The sequence below is a fragment of the Orcinus orca genome, chromosome 18, assembly GCF_937001465.1.
Source record: "Orcinus orca chromosome 18, mOrcOrc1.1, whole genome shotgun sequence".
Classification (NCBI taxonomy): Eukaryota; Metazoa; Chordata; class Mammalia; order Artiodactyla; family Delphinidae; genus Orcinus; species Orcinus orca.
Genome location: NC_064576.1, coordinates 69,512,718 through 69,528,494, shown reverse-complemented (window position 1 = coordinate 69,528,494; position 15,777 = coordinate 69,512,718). Strand labels below are relative to the sequence as shown.

At 35.6% G+C, this 15,777-nt stretch overlaps 1 protein-coding gene across 7 annotated transcripts in view; it reads left to right on the top strand.

The window, feature by feature from the left end:
- PDS5B (PDS5 cohesin associated factor B) overlaps positions 1-15,777 on the top strand; it is a 197,241-nt gene that overhangs the window by 154,289 nt on the left and 27,175 nt on the right. For all 7 annotated transcript variants that reach the window (XR_007473087.1, XM_004282205.3, XM_004282206.4 and 4 more), the window contains 3 exons: positions 3,402-3,470; positions 4,894-5,030; positions 14,207-14,330. Coding sequence is in view for 6 of the 7 variants with exons in the window: in XM_004282205.3 (XP_004282253.1) it covers positions 3,402-3,470; positions 4,894-5,030; positions 14,207-14,330 (330 nt within the window). In the remaining variant the exon portion in view is untranslated. The remainder of the gene's footprint in view (positions 1-3,401; positions 3,471-4,893; positions 5,031-14,206; positions 14,331-15,777) is intronic.

The following is a 15,777-nucleotide window of genomic DNA, read 5'->3' as shown; positions in this document are numbered from 1 at the left end:
AATTTTGGTTTATTATTCCCTAACTAAAACAAAACACCATTTTACCATATATTCATCTCTAAACATGTACTTGTTTAATTTTGCTTGTTCTTGAAGTTTATAAGAGTTATTTTATACCGTATATATTCTTGGGTGACTTGATATTATCATTATGGATATGTTTCTTAGAATAACCCTTGTTGTCAAATCTAGCTGTAGTTCATTCATTCATTACTCTGTATTATATCACTGTGTGAAATGTCCCTTATTCTCCTAATGGACATTTGGAGTATTTCCATTTCTTTCCTCTTTTGAACAGTGCTCCTGTGAATTTCTTATAGAGGCCTTCTGATGCATATGAGCACAGATTTCTCCAGGTTACATTCACAAGAGTGATATAGTGATGAACATCAGTTTGTACACATATTTAACTTTTCACTTTATTGCTGAATTATTTTTGAAGATGGTTGTTAAAACTTATTTTCCTCTCAGCAGTGTATAACACACATTATTGTCAGATTTCTTAATTTTTGCCCGTTTAATTAGATATAAAACAGTGTCTCAGTATAGTCTTAATTTGCATTTCCCTGGTTACTAAAAAAGTTTATATGTCTAGTCATCATTCATGTTGCCTCCTTTCTGAAATTCCTTTTCATGTCTTTTGCTTTTTTTTCTTGGGTTGTCTTTTTCTCATAGGTAATCTTTACACACACTAATATTTTTTCAGGTACATGTTGAAGTATGTTCATAAAATGCATAAAATCTCATTTATGGTGTGTCTTTTTACTCCCTTCATTGTGTCCTTTGAACAAAAATTATTAATTTTAATTTAACTACATTTATCATTCTTTTGTAGTTAATGCTTTTATATCTTGTTTAACAAATCATTTCCTATGCCATTGTCATAAAAGTAGTCTCCCATATGTTCTAAAAGTTTTAAAGTTTTCTTTTCACACATAAAAATTTTAATACATCTGGAATTGATTTGTTTGCTTTTTCTTATATGCTGTGACTTAAGGATTCCATTTCTTTCTACTCTCCATTAGGGTAACCAACTTTCCCAGCAGAATTTATGGAATGATCTCTCCTTCTTCCAGTCATCTGCAGTGCTAACATTCATATCATACACGGCCTCTATTCTTTCCCATTGCTTTGTTTGCTCATCTACAATTTTCTTTCATTAAAGTTTTATAATTTTCTCTGTAAAGAAAATTTAAATATTCCTCTTACACAACTTTGTTAGGTATTTCAGTTTTTAAAATTATTTTGTTTTGTGGTGGATTTGGGGAATTATTTTGTAGTTTTTAATCTCATATCACTTGTCTTGCTAAACTCTTTTCTCTTTACTTTTCATCATAATTATGAGAAAGGCCAATTTTGATTTTTTTTAATCCTTAAATATTTTATCTCTATGTATTTCCTTATATTTCTATATGTATTTCCTGTACTTACCTTTTTTCATCTCAGCTTCATCTGTCAGTTTTTGAAAGAGGTATATTCAAGTCTACTGCTGTGATGATGAAGTTTTCGACGTTCTTTTTTTAAAAAATCATTTTTGTTTTGGTTTGTTTTGATATTAAACTGCTAGTTTTACAGATGTTCATGAATTTTATATCTTATGTAAGATTAAAGAGAAGTACATCAATATCCTTTTTATATTAGTATCCCGTATAAATCCATATCCTGTTTAAATGCTTTTAGATCTTGACTAGTGTATTTGTCCATTAGTTTTAGATTTTTTCTGTCTTTGGTTGTGTTGCATCTGTTGTGGTTTCATTTATTATTTTTGAACCTCTCTATTGGTCTTACTTATGATAACTTTTTTGTTTGAACCTGTCTGTTGGTCTTACTTATGATAACTTTTTTGTTTTCTATTTGTAATAATTTATGCTGATTGAATTTTCTTGTGAATTAAATATTTTAGTGGAGTGCATCTTTGAATAATTTGTTCAAAATGGCTTGTAATTTGGAAGCTTTCTCTCTGATTTCTGAAAATATTTTCCTCCTCATTCTTGAAGATTATAATTCTATTTTTCAAGTCACTTGGCTAACAGAAAATTCAGAATGTTGTTTTTTGGTGTGTAAAGAAATCTGAAGTTGATATGGTTCTTGTTTCTTTTTTGGTAGGTTCCTCCATGCAAGCTTTGAGATTTTTTTGGATATTCTTAGTTCAGAAATTTCATCAGTATGTTTCTAATGAGATCCTTATTTCATTATTTTCACTTCACACTTTGAAGGCATTTCTCAGCTGAAGAATTAATTCTTAAGCTGTTTGTAAATAGCTCTGTTTGGGGAGTTTGCCTTCTGGATGTTTGAGCTACCTATCCTGTTGCCAAAGGGTTACCTGAGGTGCTTTTTGATTTGTTTCCAACTGGAAATTACTCATGTCAGGTCGAGGTAAAAATGGGACCTCCAGTGTTCCAAGATTGGGTTCAGCTCTTTTGTCACCTTATTTAATTTCCTGGCTGCTACTGTAAATTCACATTTCTTAATACCTTCAGCTTATCATCTCAGGGTTATACTATGATTGTGCTAAAAAAAAAAAAGGCTTTTTGGAGGGTGTTTCCTTCTGTGCTTTTCTGGAGTTGTAAGCCCTCTTAGCTCTGTTAATATTTTTTTACTGTATATTTTGCTTTTCGAAATTTTTCTTTGGTTTTTTGGGGGGCCCCTTTTGTTTTCGGCCCAGCTAACTGGTGTGTGTTTACGTGCATGTGCGTGTGTGTGTGTGTTGCCATTTTGGTGGGATTTAAATAGGAAGACACTAATGTATGTTTTCTGTTACTTCTGCAAACCTTTATAATTGTTCCTTGCTCAAGATGTTTTGCAGATACCTTTTCCTTCATCATTTATGACCTATAGCTGACCCTTGAGCAACATGGAAGTTAAAGGTGCCAGCCCTTTGTGTCGTGGAAAATCCTAATGTAATCTGTAGTCAGCTCTCTGTATGTGGTTCCTCCCTATCCACGGGGCATTTCTGATTCAATCAGCTGTGGATTGTGTATTACTGTAGCAGGTGTACATTTAAAAATCTACATATAAAGTGGACCTGTGCAGCTGAAACTTGTCTTGTTCAAGGGTCATCTGTACACTTTTTGGCTCCATTGATTTTTATCTTAGTCCTTGCCAACTGCTTTAAATAATTGAAACAGTAGATTAAAGGGGATTGAGTAAGGAAGTATATATATAAGTGGTTAAAGTTGGGCCTATCTCACACCTACAAAGAACCAGCTGGTGATGGATGTATAAGGTTCATTTGTGGTGCTAGTGAAGACAGGCCTTTCAACCTTTTTGAGTAAGTAACAGAAAACATAGTCATGTATAATGACTGTTGTTGCAGAAGATAAAAATTTCATTCATTCACTAAATATTAATTACACATGAGAATGTGTATTTGTATTTTAAAGTCCTTAATTTTTGTTTAGCTTCCAGGAAAAAAGACAACTAAGCTTTGGGTTCCAGATGAAGAAGTTTCACCTGAGACAATGGTCAAAGTGAGTGATATGCATAGATCTGTTGATTTTAATATATTTAATATACTGTATTATTATTATAGGTGTTAAAATGTCTGTTCCTGTTATAAAGATACAGCTGTTAAAATCATTCAGGTTTTTATATTTATTGTATGACATTATCCTCTGTGCTGTGAGAGTGTAGGGCAATAATGAGAAACTTGAGGCCTGTGGGCAGCTGCACATAATGTAGTTTGGAAAACAAAGTTTGAAAACTTTCTCTATGTTGCTGCTTCTTAGATATCCACCTTTTAATGGGAAAAGGCAGTGCTGGTTTTCTTAGGTACATTCTCCTATTCAGCAAAGATGGTCGTCCAGGTTTTAAGACTGTTCGTCTTTTCCATGGGATTTGATATACTTTTTTATTTTTATTAAAGAAAATTCAACCTGTAATTTCTTGAATTAGGAGTTATGGGTAAAAGGATTGCTCATCACAGCTGTAAAGTATTGCTTTACTAAAACTGTCTGTACTCCGTAATGTAGACCTCATATCAAGCCACTGCCCAAGGTGTAAAGGCCAGGAACAAATATATTAAATATTGTTTTTCTAATTATAATTTCTTGCAGAGCCTTTCATTGTATGTGTATTTGTTTATGTTTCATATTGTGAACTACTTCGTCACATTATTGCAGCTTCAGATTCTGATACTATTTCTCCAGACCTGTAGGGCAGTCTTTCCTTTAGCATCATTGAATGATGCTTGAAAATTTTGAGTTCCAGTATAAACCTGTTTTCTCAGCTTTGGTCTCAAGCAGCAGTTTTGTATAATTGGGCAGCACTGCACTAGAAGGCGGGCCGCCTGCGCTTAAGTTCATGGTTACAAAGTGGCCCAGGAAGAGGATCTTAAGACTGATAGCCACATGCCACTGTTCAAAACCCATTTAGCTCTGGAGCCTCAGATCTGTAAAAATTAAGATAATATGTGAAAAAGAGATAATATGCACCCCTTTGAAAGGACTGTTGCAAGCCTTAGAGGCAATAACAGGTTTTAAAGTACTAAGTACTTCATAATTGTCAAATGCAGTACAAATGTAAGGTGGTATCAACTCTTAGACACAAAAGATCGAATATAATTTTCAGTCGGGATCTTTCTGGACTAGGGAAGTTAGCACGATTTTACTATGGGTTCTAAAGGGTAAAGTGTTTGTTGGGGAAACATTTTTTAAAAAGCAAAAAGAACCAGTTTTTAGATAAATCGTTCATTTGTCAACTACCTGGGGGTGAGACATCTTTAATTTAAAACATTCAAAAAGTTATCTTCACACATGCAGAAAAAAATAATTTTTTTCTTTCCTTTTCTTAAAAAATATCTGTTAAAAACATTTCTTCATTCTTTTTCAGGGCTGATATAGAATTTCTTTAAATGGTAGCAATGTTTTATTTGTCAATTTGTATTTTAAATAGATTCAGGCTATTAAAATGATGGTTCGATGGCTACTTGGAATGAAAAATAATCACAGTAAATCAGGAACTTCTACTTTAAGATTGCTCACAACAATACTGCATAGTGATGGAGACTTGACAGAACAGGGGAAAATTAGGTATGTAATTACAACTTCAGAGTTCTTTGGATTACACACTATTTTAATGTCTGGTGTAATTGTTGAATGATGGTTTCTTTTTTAAAAGATAATTAATATTGCTTTGTAGGTATGCATATATTTTTATTGTAATACGCTTTTGTATAGTGGTTATTTCAAAATGACAGTCTCATGTCTAGTGCAAGGTACTGCTGTGCAGTCTTAAGTATTTTAAACAATAGATGTTTACTGTTTTGAATATCTAATGTGAAAATGTTACTGTACCAATCAATAACTGATGTTTTACATTCTTGTTAATGTCTAAAGCTAAAAGAACAGACTGGATAGAAGGCAACTTACTGAATCTGTTTCCAGAAGTATAAATATATGCAAATGTGAAAAATGCACTTGATGCAAATTTTAAAAAATACACATACCTTTTTGTTTGTTTTATTTTGTTTTCTTTGAAAGATGTATAGTATAGTGACTGAAAACATGAGCTCTGGAGCCCAGATTCAAATCCTGGCACCACCTCTTAGCAGCGAGGTGCCTTTCAGCAAGTTACTTTAACCTCTCTGTACCTCAGTTTCCTCATCTATAAAACAGAGATAATGATTACGCCTATCTCGTCTAGCTGTTATGATAATAAATAAGTTAGTATATTTAATGTATTTAAAACACTGCCCAGCACATAGTAATTAGAAGTATTGATGGTGGTAGTGGTTATTATGTCAAGGTTAGCTAAAATTTAGAAGTTTGTCCTCTGTGAAAACACAAGTGTCATTTATTGTCTCTTATTGGTAATAAAACATGTGAGAATAACTTCCCCCACCTTAACATATGTATCTAGCTTCAAGTCTTTAGAACAAAATATAAATGGTGATTGCCAGCTGCTTAATACTTTTCCATCTTTGTTTCTTTTCTTCTTATATGTTTTGCTCTTGCTGTATTTTTTGCATAGAATATTAACAGTAGCACATTCTTCTCAAACAAATCAAATAATAAGAAAACTCTGTAAAGCATTCTACATGTATAACTCATTTATTTACCCTCCTTCAGTCTAATTAGTTGTCTTCACCTTCTACTCTTATAATTACATGCTAGCGTTCAAGATTTACATAATAATTAGAGGAAAATTTCCTTAGTATTAATACGTTTTGTCTTAAATTTATTAATTACATTGTTTATGTGCACTTTAGATCTCACCTGTTTTTGTTTCTTTTTTAATCTATTTTTGGTTACGTTGGGTCTTCGTTGCTGCACGCGGGCTTTCTCTAGTTGGGGTGAGCAGGGGCTACTCTTCACTGCGGCGCGCGAGCTTCTCATTGCGGTGGCTTCTCTTGCTGTGGAGCACAGGCTCTAGGTGCGTGGGCTTCAGTAGCTGTGGCACGTGGGCTCAGTAGTCATGGCTCGCGGGCTCTAGAGTGCAGGCTCAGTAGTTGTGGTGCATAGGCTTAGTTGCTGTGTGGCATGTGGGATCTTCCTGGACCAGGGCTTGAACCCGTGTCCCCTGCATTGGCAGGTGGATTCTTAACCACTGCGCCACCAGAAAAGTCCCTCACCTGTTTTTATCCATGTTATTCTTTAATAAAATCACGTGTGTACTTGAATTCTGCACATGTATTTGAATTACATTGGGTCTGCTTTTTTTTTTTAATTTTACTGAAGTATAGTTGATTTACAGTGGTGTGTTAATTTCTGCTGTACAGCAGAGTGACTCAGGTAAACATTTTTATATATATATATATATATATATAAAATCTTTTCATATTCTTTTCCATTGTATTTTGTCACAGGATATTGAATATAGTTCCCTATACTATACAGTAGGGCCTTGTTTATCCATCCTGTATATAAAAGTTTGCCTCTACTAATCCCAAACTCCCAATCCTTCCCTCCCCTACACCTCCTCCCCTTTGGCAACCACAAGTTTATTTTCTATATCTGTGAGTCTGTTTTTGTTTCATAGATAATGTTGATTCATGTCATATTTTAGATTCCACATGTAAGTGATATCATATGGTATTTGTCTTTCTCTTTCTGAGTTACTTTGCTTAGTATGATAATCTCTAGGTCCATTTGTGTTGCTGCAAATGGCATTATTTCATTCTTTTTTGATGGCCGAGTAATATTCCATTAATATTCCATTATATACACCACATCTTCTTTATCCATTCATCTATCAGTGGACATTTAGCTTGTTTCCATGTCTTGGCTATTGTAAATAGTGCTGCTGTGAAGATAGGGGTGCCTGTATCTTTTCGAATTATAGTTTTGTCTGGGTTTATGCCCAGGAGTGGGATTGCTGGATCATATGGCAACTCTGTTTTTAGTTTTTTGAGGAAATTCCATATTGTTTTCCATAATGGCTTTACCGATTTACATTCCCACCAATAGCATAAGAGGGTACCCTGTTCTCCACACCTCTCCAGCATTTGTTATTTGTAGACTTTTTAATGATGGCCATTCTGACCAGTGTGAGGTGGTACCTCATTGTAGTTTTGATTTGCATTTCTCTAATAATTAGCAATGTTGAGCATCTTTTCATGTGCCTATTGGCCATCTGTATGTCTTCTTTGGAGAAATGTGTATTTAGGTCCTCTGCACATTTTTTGATTGGGTTGTTTGTTTTTTATTGTTGTAGAGTTGTATGAGCTGTTTGTATATTTTGGAGATTAAGCCCTTGTCAGTTGCGTCATTTGCAAATATTTTCTCCCAGTCTCTGGGTTGTCTTTTCATTTTGTTTGTGGTTTCCTTTGCTGTGCAAAAGCTTTTAAGTTTCATTAGGTCTTATTTGTTTATTTTTGCTTTTGTTTCTATTGCCTTGGGACCCTGACCTAAGAAAACATTGGTACGATTTATGTCAGAGAATGTTTCACCTTTGTTCTCTTCTAGGAGTTTTGTGGTATCTTGTCTTTAAGCCATTTTGAGTTTATTTTTGTGTATGGTGTGAGGGTGTGTTTTAACTTCATTGATTCACGTGCAGCTGTCCAGCTTTCCCAGCACCACTTGCTTTTTCCCCATTGTATATTCTTGCTTCCTTTCTTTTTTTTTTTTTTTTTTTTTTTTGCGGTACGCGGGCCTCTCACTGTTGTGGCCTCTCCCGTTGCAGAGCACAGGCTCCAGACGTGCAGGCTCAGCGGCCACGGCTCACGGGCCTAGCCACTCCGTGGCATGTGAGATCTTCCTGGACCAGGGCACAAACCTGTGTCCCCTGCATTGGCAGGCGGACTCTCAACCACTGCACCACCAGGGAAGCCCTTGCCTCCTTCTTGAAGATTAAGTGTGTGGGTTTATTTCTGGGCTCTTTGTTCTGTTCTGTTGATCCATATGTCCCTTTTTGTGCCAGCATCATGCTGTTTTGATTACTGTAGCCTTGTAGTATTATCTGAAGTCTGGGAGGGTTTCCTGCTTTGTTCTTTTTCCTCAGGATTGCATTGGTAATTCTGGGTCTTTTATGGTTCCATATACATTTTAGGATTATTTATTTTTGTTCTGTGAAAAATGTCATGGATAATTTGATAGGGATCGCATTAAATCTGTAGACTGCTTTGGGTAGTATGGCCATTTTAACAATATTAATTCTTTTCAATCCAAGAGCTTGGGATGTTTTTCCATTTCTTTGAATCATCTTCAGTTTCCTTTGTTAATGTTTTGTAGTACTCACCATATAAGTCTTTCAGCTCCTTGGTCAGGTTTATTTCTAAGTATTTTATTTTGCGGGGTACAGTTTGAAAAGGGATTGTTTGTTCACATTCCCTTTCTAATATTTCATTGTTAGTGTAAAGAAATGCAACTGATTTCTGTATGTTAATGTTGTATCCTGCTACTTTGCTGAATTCATTTATCAGTTATAGTACTTTTTGTGTGGAGTCCTTAGAGTTTTCTACATATAATAATATCATGTCTCCTTTGTTGAAGATTAATTGTCCATAGGTGTGTGTGTTTATTTCTGGGCTCTCTGATAATTAATATTATGTGTGTATAACAATAATTTTACCTCTTCCCCACCAATTTGAATAGCTTTTATTTCTTTTCCTTCTCTGATTGCTTTGGCTAGGACTTCCGATACTGTGTTGAAGAGAAGTGGTGAGAGTGGGCATCCTTGTCTTGTTGCAGATTTTAGCAGGAAGGCTTTCAGCTTTTCAGTGTTGAGTATTATATTGTCTGTGTGTTTGTCATAAATAGCTTTTATTATGTTGAGCTATGCTCCCTCTATACTCACTTTCATAAGGGTTTTTATCATGAATGGATGTTAAATTTTATCAAATGCTTTTTCTGCATCTAGTGAGATGATCATGTGGTTTTTGTCCTTTCTTTTGTTGATGTGATGTATCACATTGATTGATTTGCGTATGTTGAACCATCCTTGTGACCCTGGGATGAATCCAACTTGATCATGGTGTATGACCTTTTTTATTTGTTGTTGGATTCAAGTTGCTGATACTTTGTTGATAATTTTTGTGTCTATTCATCAAAAATATTGGCCTATAATTTGCTTTATGGTGGTGTGTTTGTCTGGTTTTGGTATCAGGGTGATGGTGGCTTCATAGAATGTCTTTGGGAGTGTTCCTTCCTCTTTAGTCTTTTGTAAGAGTTTGAGAAGGATCAGTATAAGTTCTTTTTTGTATGTTTCGTAGAATTCCCCAGTGAAACCATCTGGTCCTGGACTTTGGTTTGTAGGAGTTTGTTTTCTCAGATTCTGTATCATTCTAGTGGTTGGCCTGTTCAAGTTATCTGTTTCTTCTTGATTCAGTTTTGGTGGGCTGTATGTTTCTCGAAAGTTGTCCACTTCTTCTAGGTTTACAGTATTGTTCATAGTATTCTCTCTCTTTTTTTTTTTTTTTGTATTTCTGTGGTATCAGGTGTGATTTCTCATCTTTAATTTCTTATTTTGTTTATTTATGTCTTCTCTCTTTTCTTCTTGGTGAGCCTGGCCAGAGGTTTGTCAATTTTGTTTACCCTTTCAAAGAACTAGCTCTTGGTTTTATTGATTTTTTTAATTGTTTTTTAATCTCGATTTTAGTTATTTCCTCTCTGAGCTTTATTATCTCCTTTAGTCTGCTGACTTTAGGTTTTGTTTGTTCTTCTTTTTCTAATTCTTTTAGGTGGTGGGTTAGGTTGTTTATTTGAGATTTTTCTTGTTTCTTAAAGAAGGCCTGTATTGCTATGAACTTCCCTCTAAGAACTGCTTTTGCTGTATCCCATAGATTTTGTATGGTTGTGTTTTCATTGTCATTTGCCTCAAAGCGTTTTTAAATTTCTTCTTTGATTTCATCGTTGCCCTGTTGGTTTTTTAGTAGCATATTGTTTAGTCTCCATGTAATTGTTTTTTTCTCATTCTTTTTCTGTGGTTGATTTCTAGTCTCATGCCGTTGTGGTCAGAAAAGATGCTTCAAATAATTTCTATACTCTTAAATTTGTTGAGGCTTGTTTTGTGCCCTAGTATGTGGTCTCTCCTAGGGAATGTTCCATGTGCCCTTAAAAAGAATGTGTATTCTTTTTTTGGATGTATTGTACTGAAGATATCAATTAAGTCTAACTGTTCTGTTGTATCATTTAGGATCTCTGTTGCCTTATTGATTTTCTGTCTTGAAGATCTGTCCATTGATGTGAATGGGGTGTTAAAGCCTCCTACTATTATTGTATTCCTGTCAGTTTCTCTTTTTATGTGTGTTAGTGTTTGTTTTATGTATTTGGGTGCTCCTATATTGGGTGCATATAAGTGGGCAAGTGTAATATTCTCTCCTTGTACTGATCCTTTTATCATTATATAGTGTCCTTTTTTATCTTTCTTTATAGCCTTTGTTTTAAAGTCTGTTTTGTCTGATATGAGTATTTTGACCCCCGGTCTCTTGTCATTTCTGTTTGCATGAAATATCTTTTTCCATCCCCTCACTTCAATCTGTGTGTCTCCTTTGCCCTAAAGTAGGTCTCTTGTAGGCAGCATATTGTAGGCTCTTTTTTTTTTTTTTTAATCCAATTTGCCACTCTGTGTCTTTTGATTGGAGCATTTAGTCCATCGACATTTAAGGTAATTACTGATAGATATGTATTTATTGCCATTTTAAACCTTGTTTTCCCATTGATTTTATATTTCTTCTTTGTCCCTTTCTTTTCCTTTTTCCTTTTGTGGTTTGATGATTTTCTTTTGTGTTATTCTTATGTTCTCTTTGTTTTTGTGAATCTCTTGTATGTTTTTGATTTGTGGTTGCCCTGTTTTTCAAATACGTTAACACTTTTCCTATATCTCCTTGCTTTAGACTGGTAGTCATACAGGCTCAAACAAATTAAAAAAAAAATGTATGTTTTCTTACTTCACCACATTTTATGATTTTGATGTCCTCTTTTACATCTTCATGTTCACACTTTTGCTGTTCATTGTGGTAATCATCGCTTTCACAGAAATTTTTTGATGTTTTGTTAATCTGTGTACTTGCTTATTTAAGTGATTTACTTTCCAATTATGACTTTCTCTTTCGTATAGATCCTTACATCTTTTCTACTTAGAGAAGACCTTTCAGCATTTCCTTTAGGATAGGTTTAGTATTGCTGTATTCTTTTAGTTTTTGTTTGTCTGAGAAATTCTTTATCTTTCCTTCTATTCTAAGTGATAATCTTGCTGGGTAGAGTATGCTAGGTTGCAGATTTTTCCCGTTCAGGACTTTGAATATATCTTGCTATTCCCTTCCGGCCTGCAACTTTCTGTAGAGAAATCAACTGATAGCCTTATGGGAGTTTCCCTGTAATTAACACTTTGTTTTTCTCTTGCTGCCTGTAGAGTCCTCTCTTTATCTTTAACATGTGCCATTTTTATTATAATATGTCTTAGTGTAAGTCTGTTTGGGTTTATCTTGTTTGGGACCCTCTTTGCTTCCTGTATCTAGATATCTGTTTCCTTCTTTAGACTTGGGAAGTTTTCAGCCTTAATTTCTTCAAATACATTTTCAATCCCCTTTTCTCTTTCCTCTTGTTCTGGAATCCCTATTATGCGTAGGTTGACACGCTTTATATTGTTCTTTTTTTCATTTGGGTTTCTGTCTGCTGTTCTAACTGGGTGATTTCCATTATTCTATCTTCCACATCACTTATTCCTTCTTCTACAGTATTCATTTTGCTATTCATAGCCTTTAGTTCAGCTTTCGTCTCTTCAAATGAATTCTCCATTTTTTCTTGGCTCCTCCTTACAGTTTCTAGGTCCTTCTTACAGTAATCTGCATCTATGTCTATAGCCTTTCTTAATTCCTTCAGTATTTTCATTATCTCCTTTTTGAACTTGGTGTCTATTAGATTGAAGCAGTCTGTTTCATTGTTTGTTCTTTCAGGGGAATTCTCTTGATCTTTTAATTGGGAATGGTTCCTCTGCTTCTTCATTTTACTTATATTTCTCTTGCTCTATGAGTTTAGGAGAAACAGTTATATACTGTGGTCTTGGAGGGTATTTTTATGTGGGAATGTCCCTGTGTAGCCTGTGTGGGTTTAATATTTTTTGGTGTGAGGGCTGTTTTTAGTATGGATGCCTGCTACCTCTTTCCTCGGTGTATGCTGGCCATTATCCCCTTGATAGGAGGTGTGACTGATGTTGTGGTGACCAGGGCCTGCACAGGATATTGACCAGGGCCTTCTCTTTGCTCTGTGGTTGTCATTGCCTTGTCGGGGCAGGGTCTGCTCCCTAGTTGTTGGAGTAGAAGCCCCAGATAACGTTTCTAAGCTGTGGTGCAAGGTAGGTGGGATTGGAATGCTCCCACTGGGAGAGGAGCCACTGAGTGTTCTTCCACTGGAGCTGTTCAACTGAGTGTGCTCTTTTGTGTCACGTTTCACCTGTTGTGCAGACTCACAAAGTACACTGTTGTTGGTACTGCCCTCGGCCCCACCTCAACTGTGGGTATGCCAGCAGTTGTCCCTGGTGTCTCTCAGGAGTTGTTTCCACAAGGCCACCAGTGCAGATCCACTGAAGTCAGGTCTCAGGACTGCAGTAGTCGTGCACCTGGACCCACTGTGGGAGCTATGGAGGCAGCTCAGACCCTAGCCTGGCCCAGCCCCCATGTGTACATGCCCACAGAGCCTGCAGCTGCTAAGACCTGACATGTCCCCGCTGCAGGAGCACTCACTGGGTCTCTGTTTTTAAACTGGGTCTTCAAAAACGTAGTTGTAAAGTATTGTAATTATTTAGTTTTTTATTTGTACTAAAAAAACTCCAACAAGAAAAATCAGACTTTCCTTAGCAGTGGTTGGGTGATTTACCTTATATTAACTACTTGGAATATTGCTGTTGATGAACTGAAAAGCACCTCTGGGACCTGTAACTTCAGAACCTTATTAATGTTGGCATACATTCAATAAATATTTTTACAAAATCCTTAGAAAGATAAAGGAAGAGTCTTAAACCAACTAGATCATTAGATCTTGGAAGACTGAGCTTTGTCTCTTTTAATGAGCTTTGTCTCTTTTAAGTCCCTCTCAGTACCATATATAAAATTGACACATATTTGTTGTATGAATATTAAATAATAATCTTTTACTATGGAACTACATAGGGGATCCTAATTAAGGAGTTACAGTTTCCCTCCTTACATTAGTCCAGTTACATTAGTAATTCATCTAACATGTCAGTGTATTAGGAAGGATTGTTTAAATATATTTACTAGTCAGGAATTTCCTAATTGTTTAAGTATGTCCCATTTAGCAAAAAATTTCTTAAATATAGGCTCTTGGGGGTATTTCAAAGATTGAATACTAGCTAAAAGTAGTAATGTTTTATCCACTACACCTGCTTTCATTCCACTTCTTTTGTACTTAGCACCATAGTTTCAGTTGACTGATTAGGAACTTAGGATATTTTATGCCTAATGTATAAGTAAACACATTAAAAAAAAATCTGTAGTGGAAGACTTAAGACCTAACAACTAAACATACAAATATATTTGTTCTAGGCTTGGCTGAAAGCTGTTTTGTGTGGGATAAGAGAATTCAATGACTAGCATAGACTTATGTTCAAGAGAAGAATTTTGTGGCATTACACACCATCTTAGAGAAGTGAAGGAAGCATAATATAGTGTTCAGTATCACTAAATTGTTTTCTACCCTTTTTTTTCCTTGGCCAGAGGAATTTTTATAAAATTAAATATTCAAAGTAGGAATGTTTTTGTGCAGACATTTAGAAGTCTAATTCACATTCTTTCTTGCTTATTTTTCAGTAAACCAGATATGTCACGTCTGAGACTTGCTGCTGGGAGTGCTATTGTGAAGCTGGCACAGGAACCCTGTTATCATGAAATTATCACATTAGAACAATATCAGCTATGTGCTTTAGCTATCAATGTAAGGAAAATGGCTATATAGAACATGACTTTCTATGGTCTTTGACTTTTAGGAAGGAGAAAGTCCACCATGATAAAGAGATAAAAATCTTGAATGTTTGTGTCTCCTCTTGGAAAATTTATGTATGTGAAACATTTTAGAGTTCTAAAACTGTCATTTGAATTGTGGGTTGCTGACATAGTACAGTTGATTCTTGTTACTTGCAGTAGAACACAACTTTGTTTTTTGTCTGGTTCTGTTTAATGGCACCTTTTTTAGTGTATAGTTGTTTCATTAACATTGAACTCATGGCCAACAGTGCTGTAACTCATGCTTGAATGAAGCTTATGTGACACAGATTTTCTCCATAAGGCACATACAGCCTTCTTGCTCTTAGGAACACGAAACAGCACTTCAGCAGTATGCATGGGAGCTATTTTAAACAACAAAATCACCAGTAAAAAGTATAAAAATGCAAAAAATGTGGCACTAGAGAGACCACCAAACAGACATTTGTTTATGATAATGAGAGCTGAAGCAGGGAGGCAGAACATTGCTTTGTTTGACTTCTGCTGGGACGTGTGTCAGGCAACTCAAACTTTTCGTATCTCTGTACATTTACTCTTTTTTATTTTTTTAACATCTTTATTGGAGTATAATTGCTTTACAATGGTGTGTTAGTTTCTGCTTTATAACAAAGTGAATCAGCTGTACATATACATATATCCCCGTATCAATTCCCTCTTGCGTCTCCCTCCCTCCCACCGTCCCTATCCCACCCCACTAGGTGGTCACAAAGCACCGAGCTGATCTCCCTCTGCTATGTGAGCTGATCTCCCTGTGCTATGCGGCTGCTTCCCACTAGCTATTGGTTTTACATTTGGTAGTGTATATATGTACATGCCACTCTCTCACTTTGTCCCAGGTTACCCTTCCCCCTCCCTGTGTCCTCAAGTCCATTCTCTAGTATGTCTACGTCTTTATTCCTGTCCTGCCCCTAGGTTTTTTTTTTTTTTTTTGTATGACGGACTCTAGGTCCATCCACCTTACTACAAATAACTCAATTTCGTTTCTTTTTATGGCTGAGTAATATACCATTGTATATATGTGCCACATCTTCTTTATCCATTCATCTGTCGATGGACAATTAGGTTGCTTCCATGTCCTGGCTATTGTAAATAGAGCTGCAGTGAACATTGTGGTACATGACTCTTTTGGTATTATGGTTTTCTCAGGGTATATGCCCAGTAGTGGGATTGCTGGGTCGTATGGTAATTCTATTTTTAGTTTTTTAAGGAACCTCCATACTGTTCTCCATAGTGGCTGTATCAATTTACACTCCCACCAACAGTGCGAGAGGGTTCCCTTTTCTCTGCACCCTCTCCCACATTTATTGTTTGTAGATTTTTTAATGATGGGCATTCTGACTAGTATGAGGTGATACCTCATTGTAGTTTTGATTTGCATT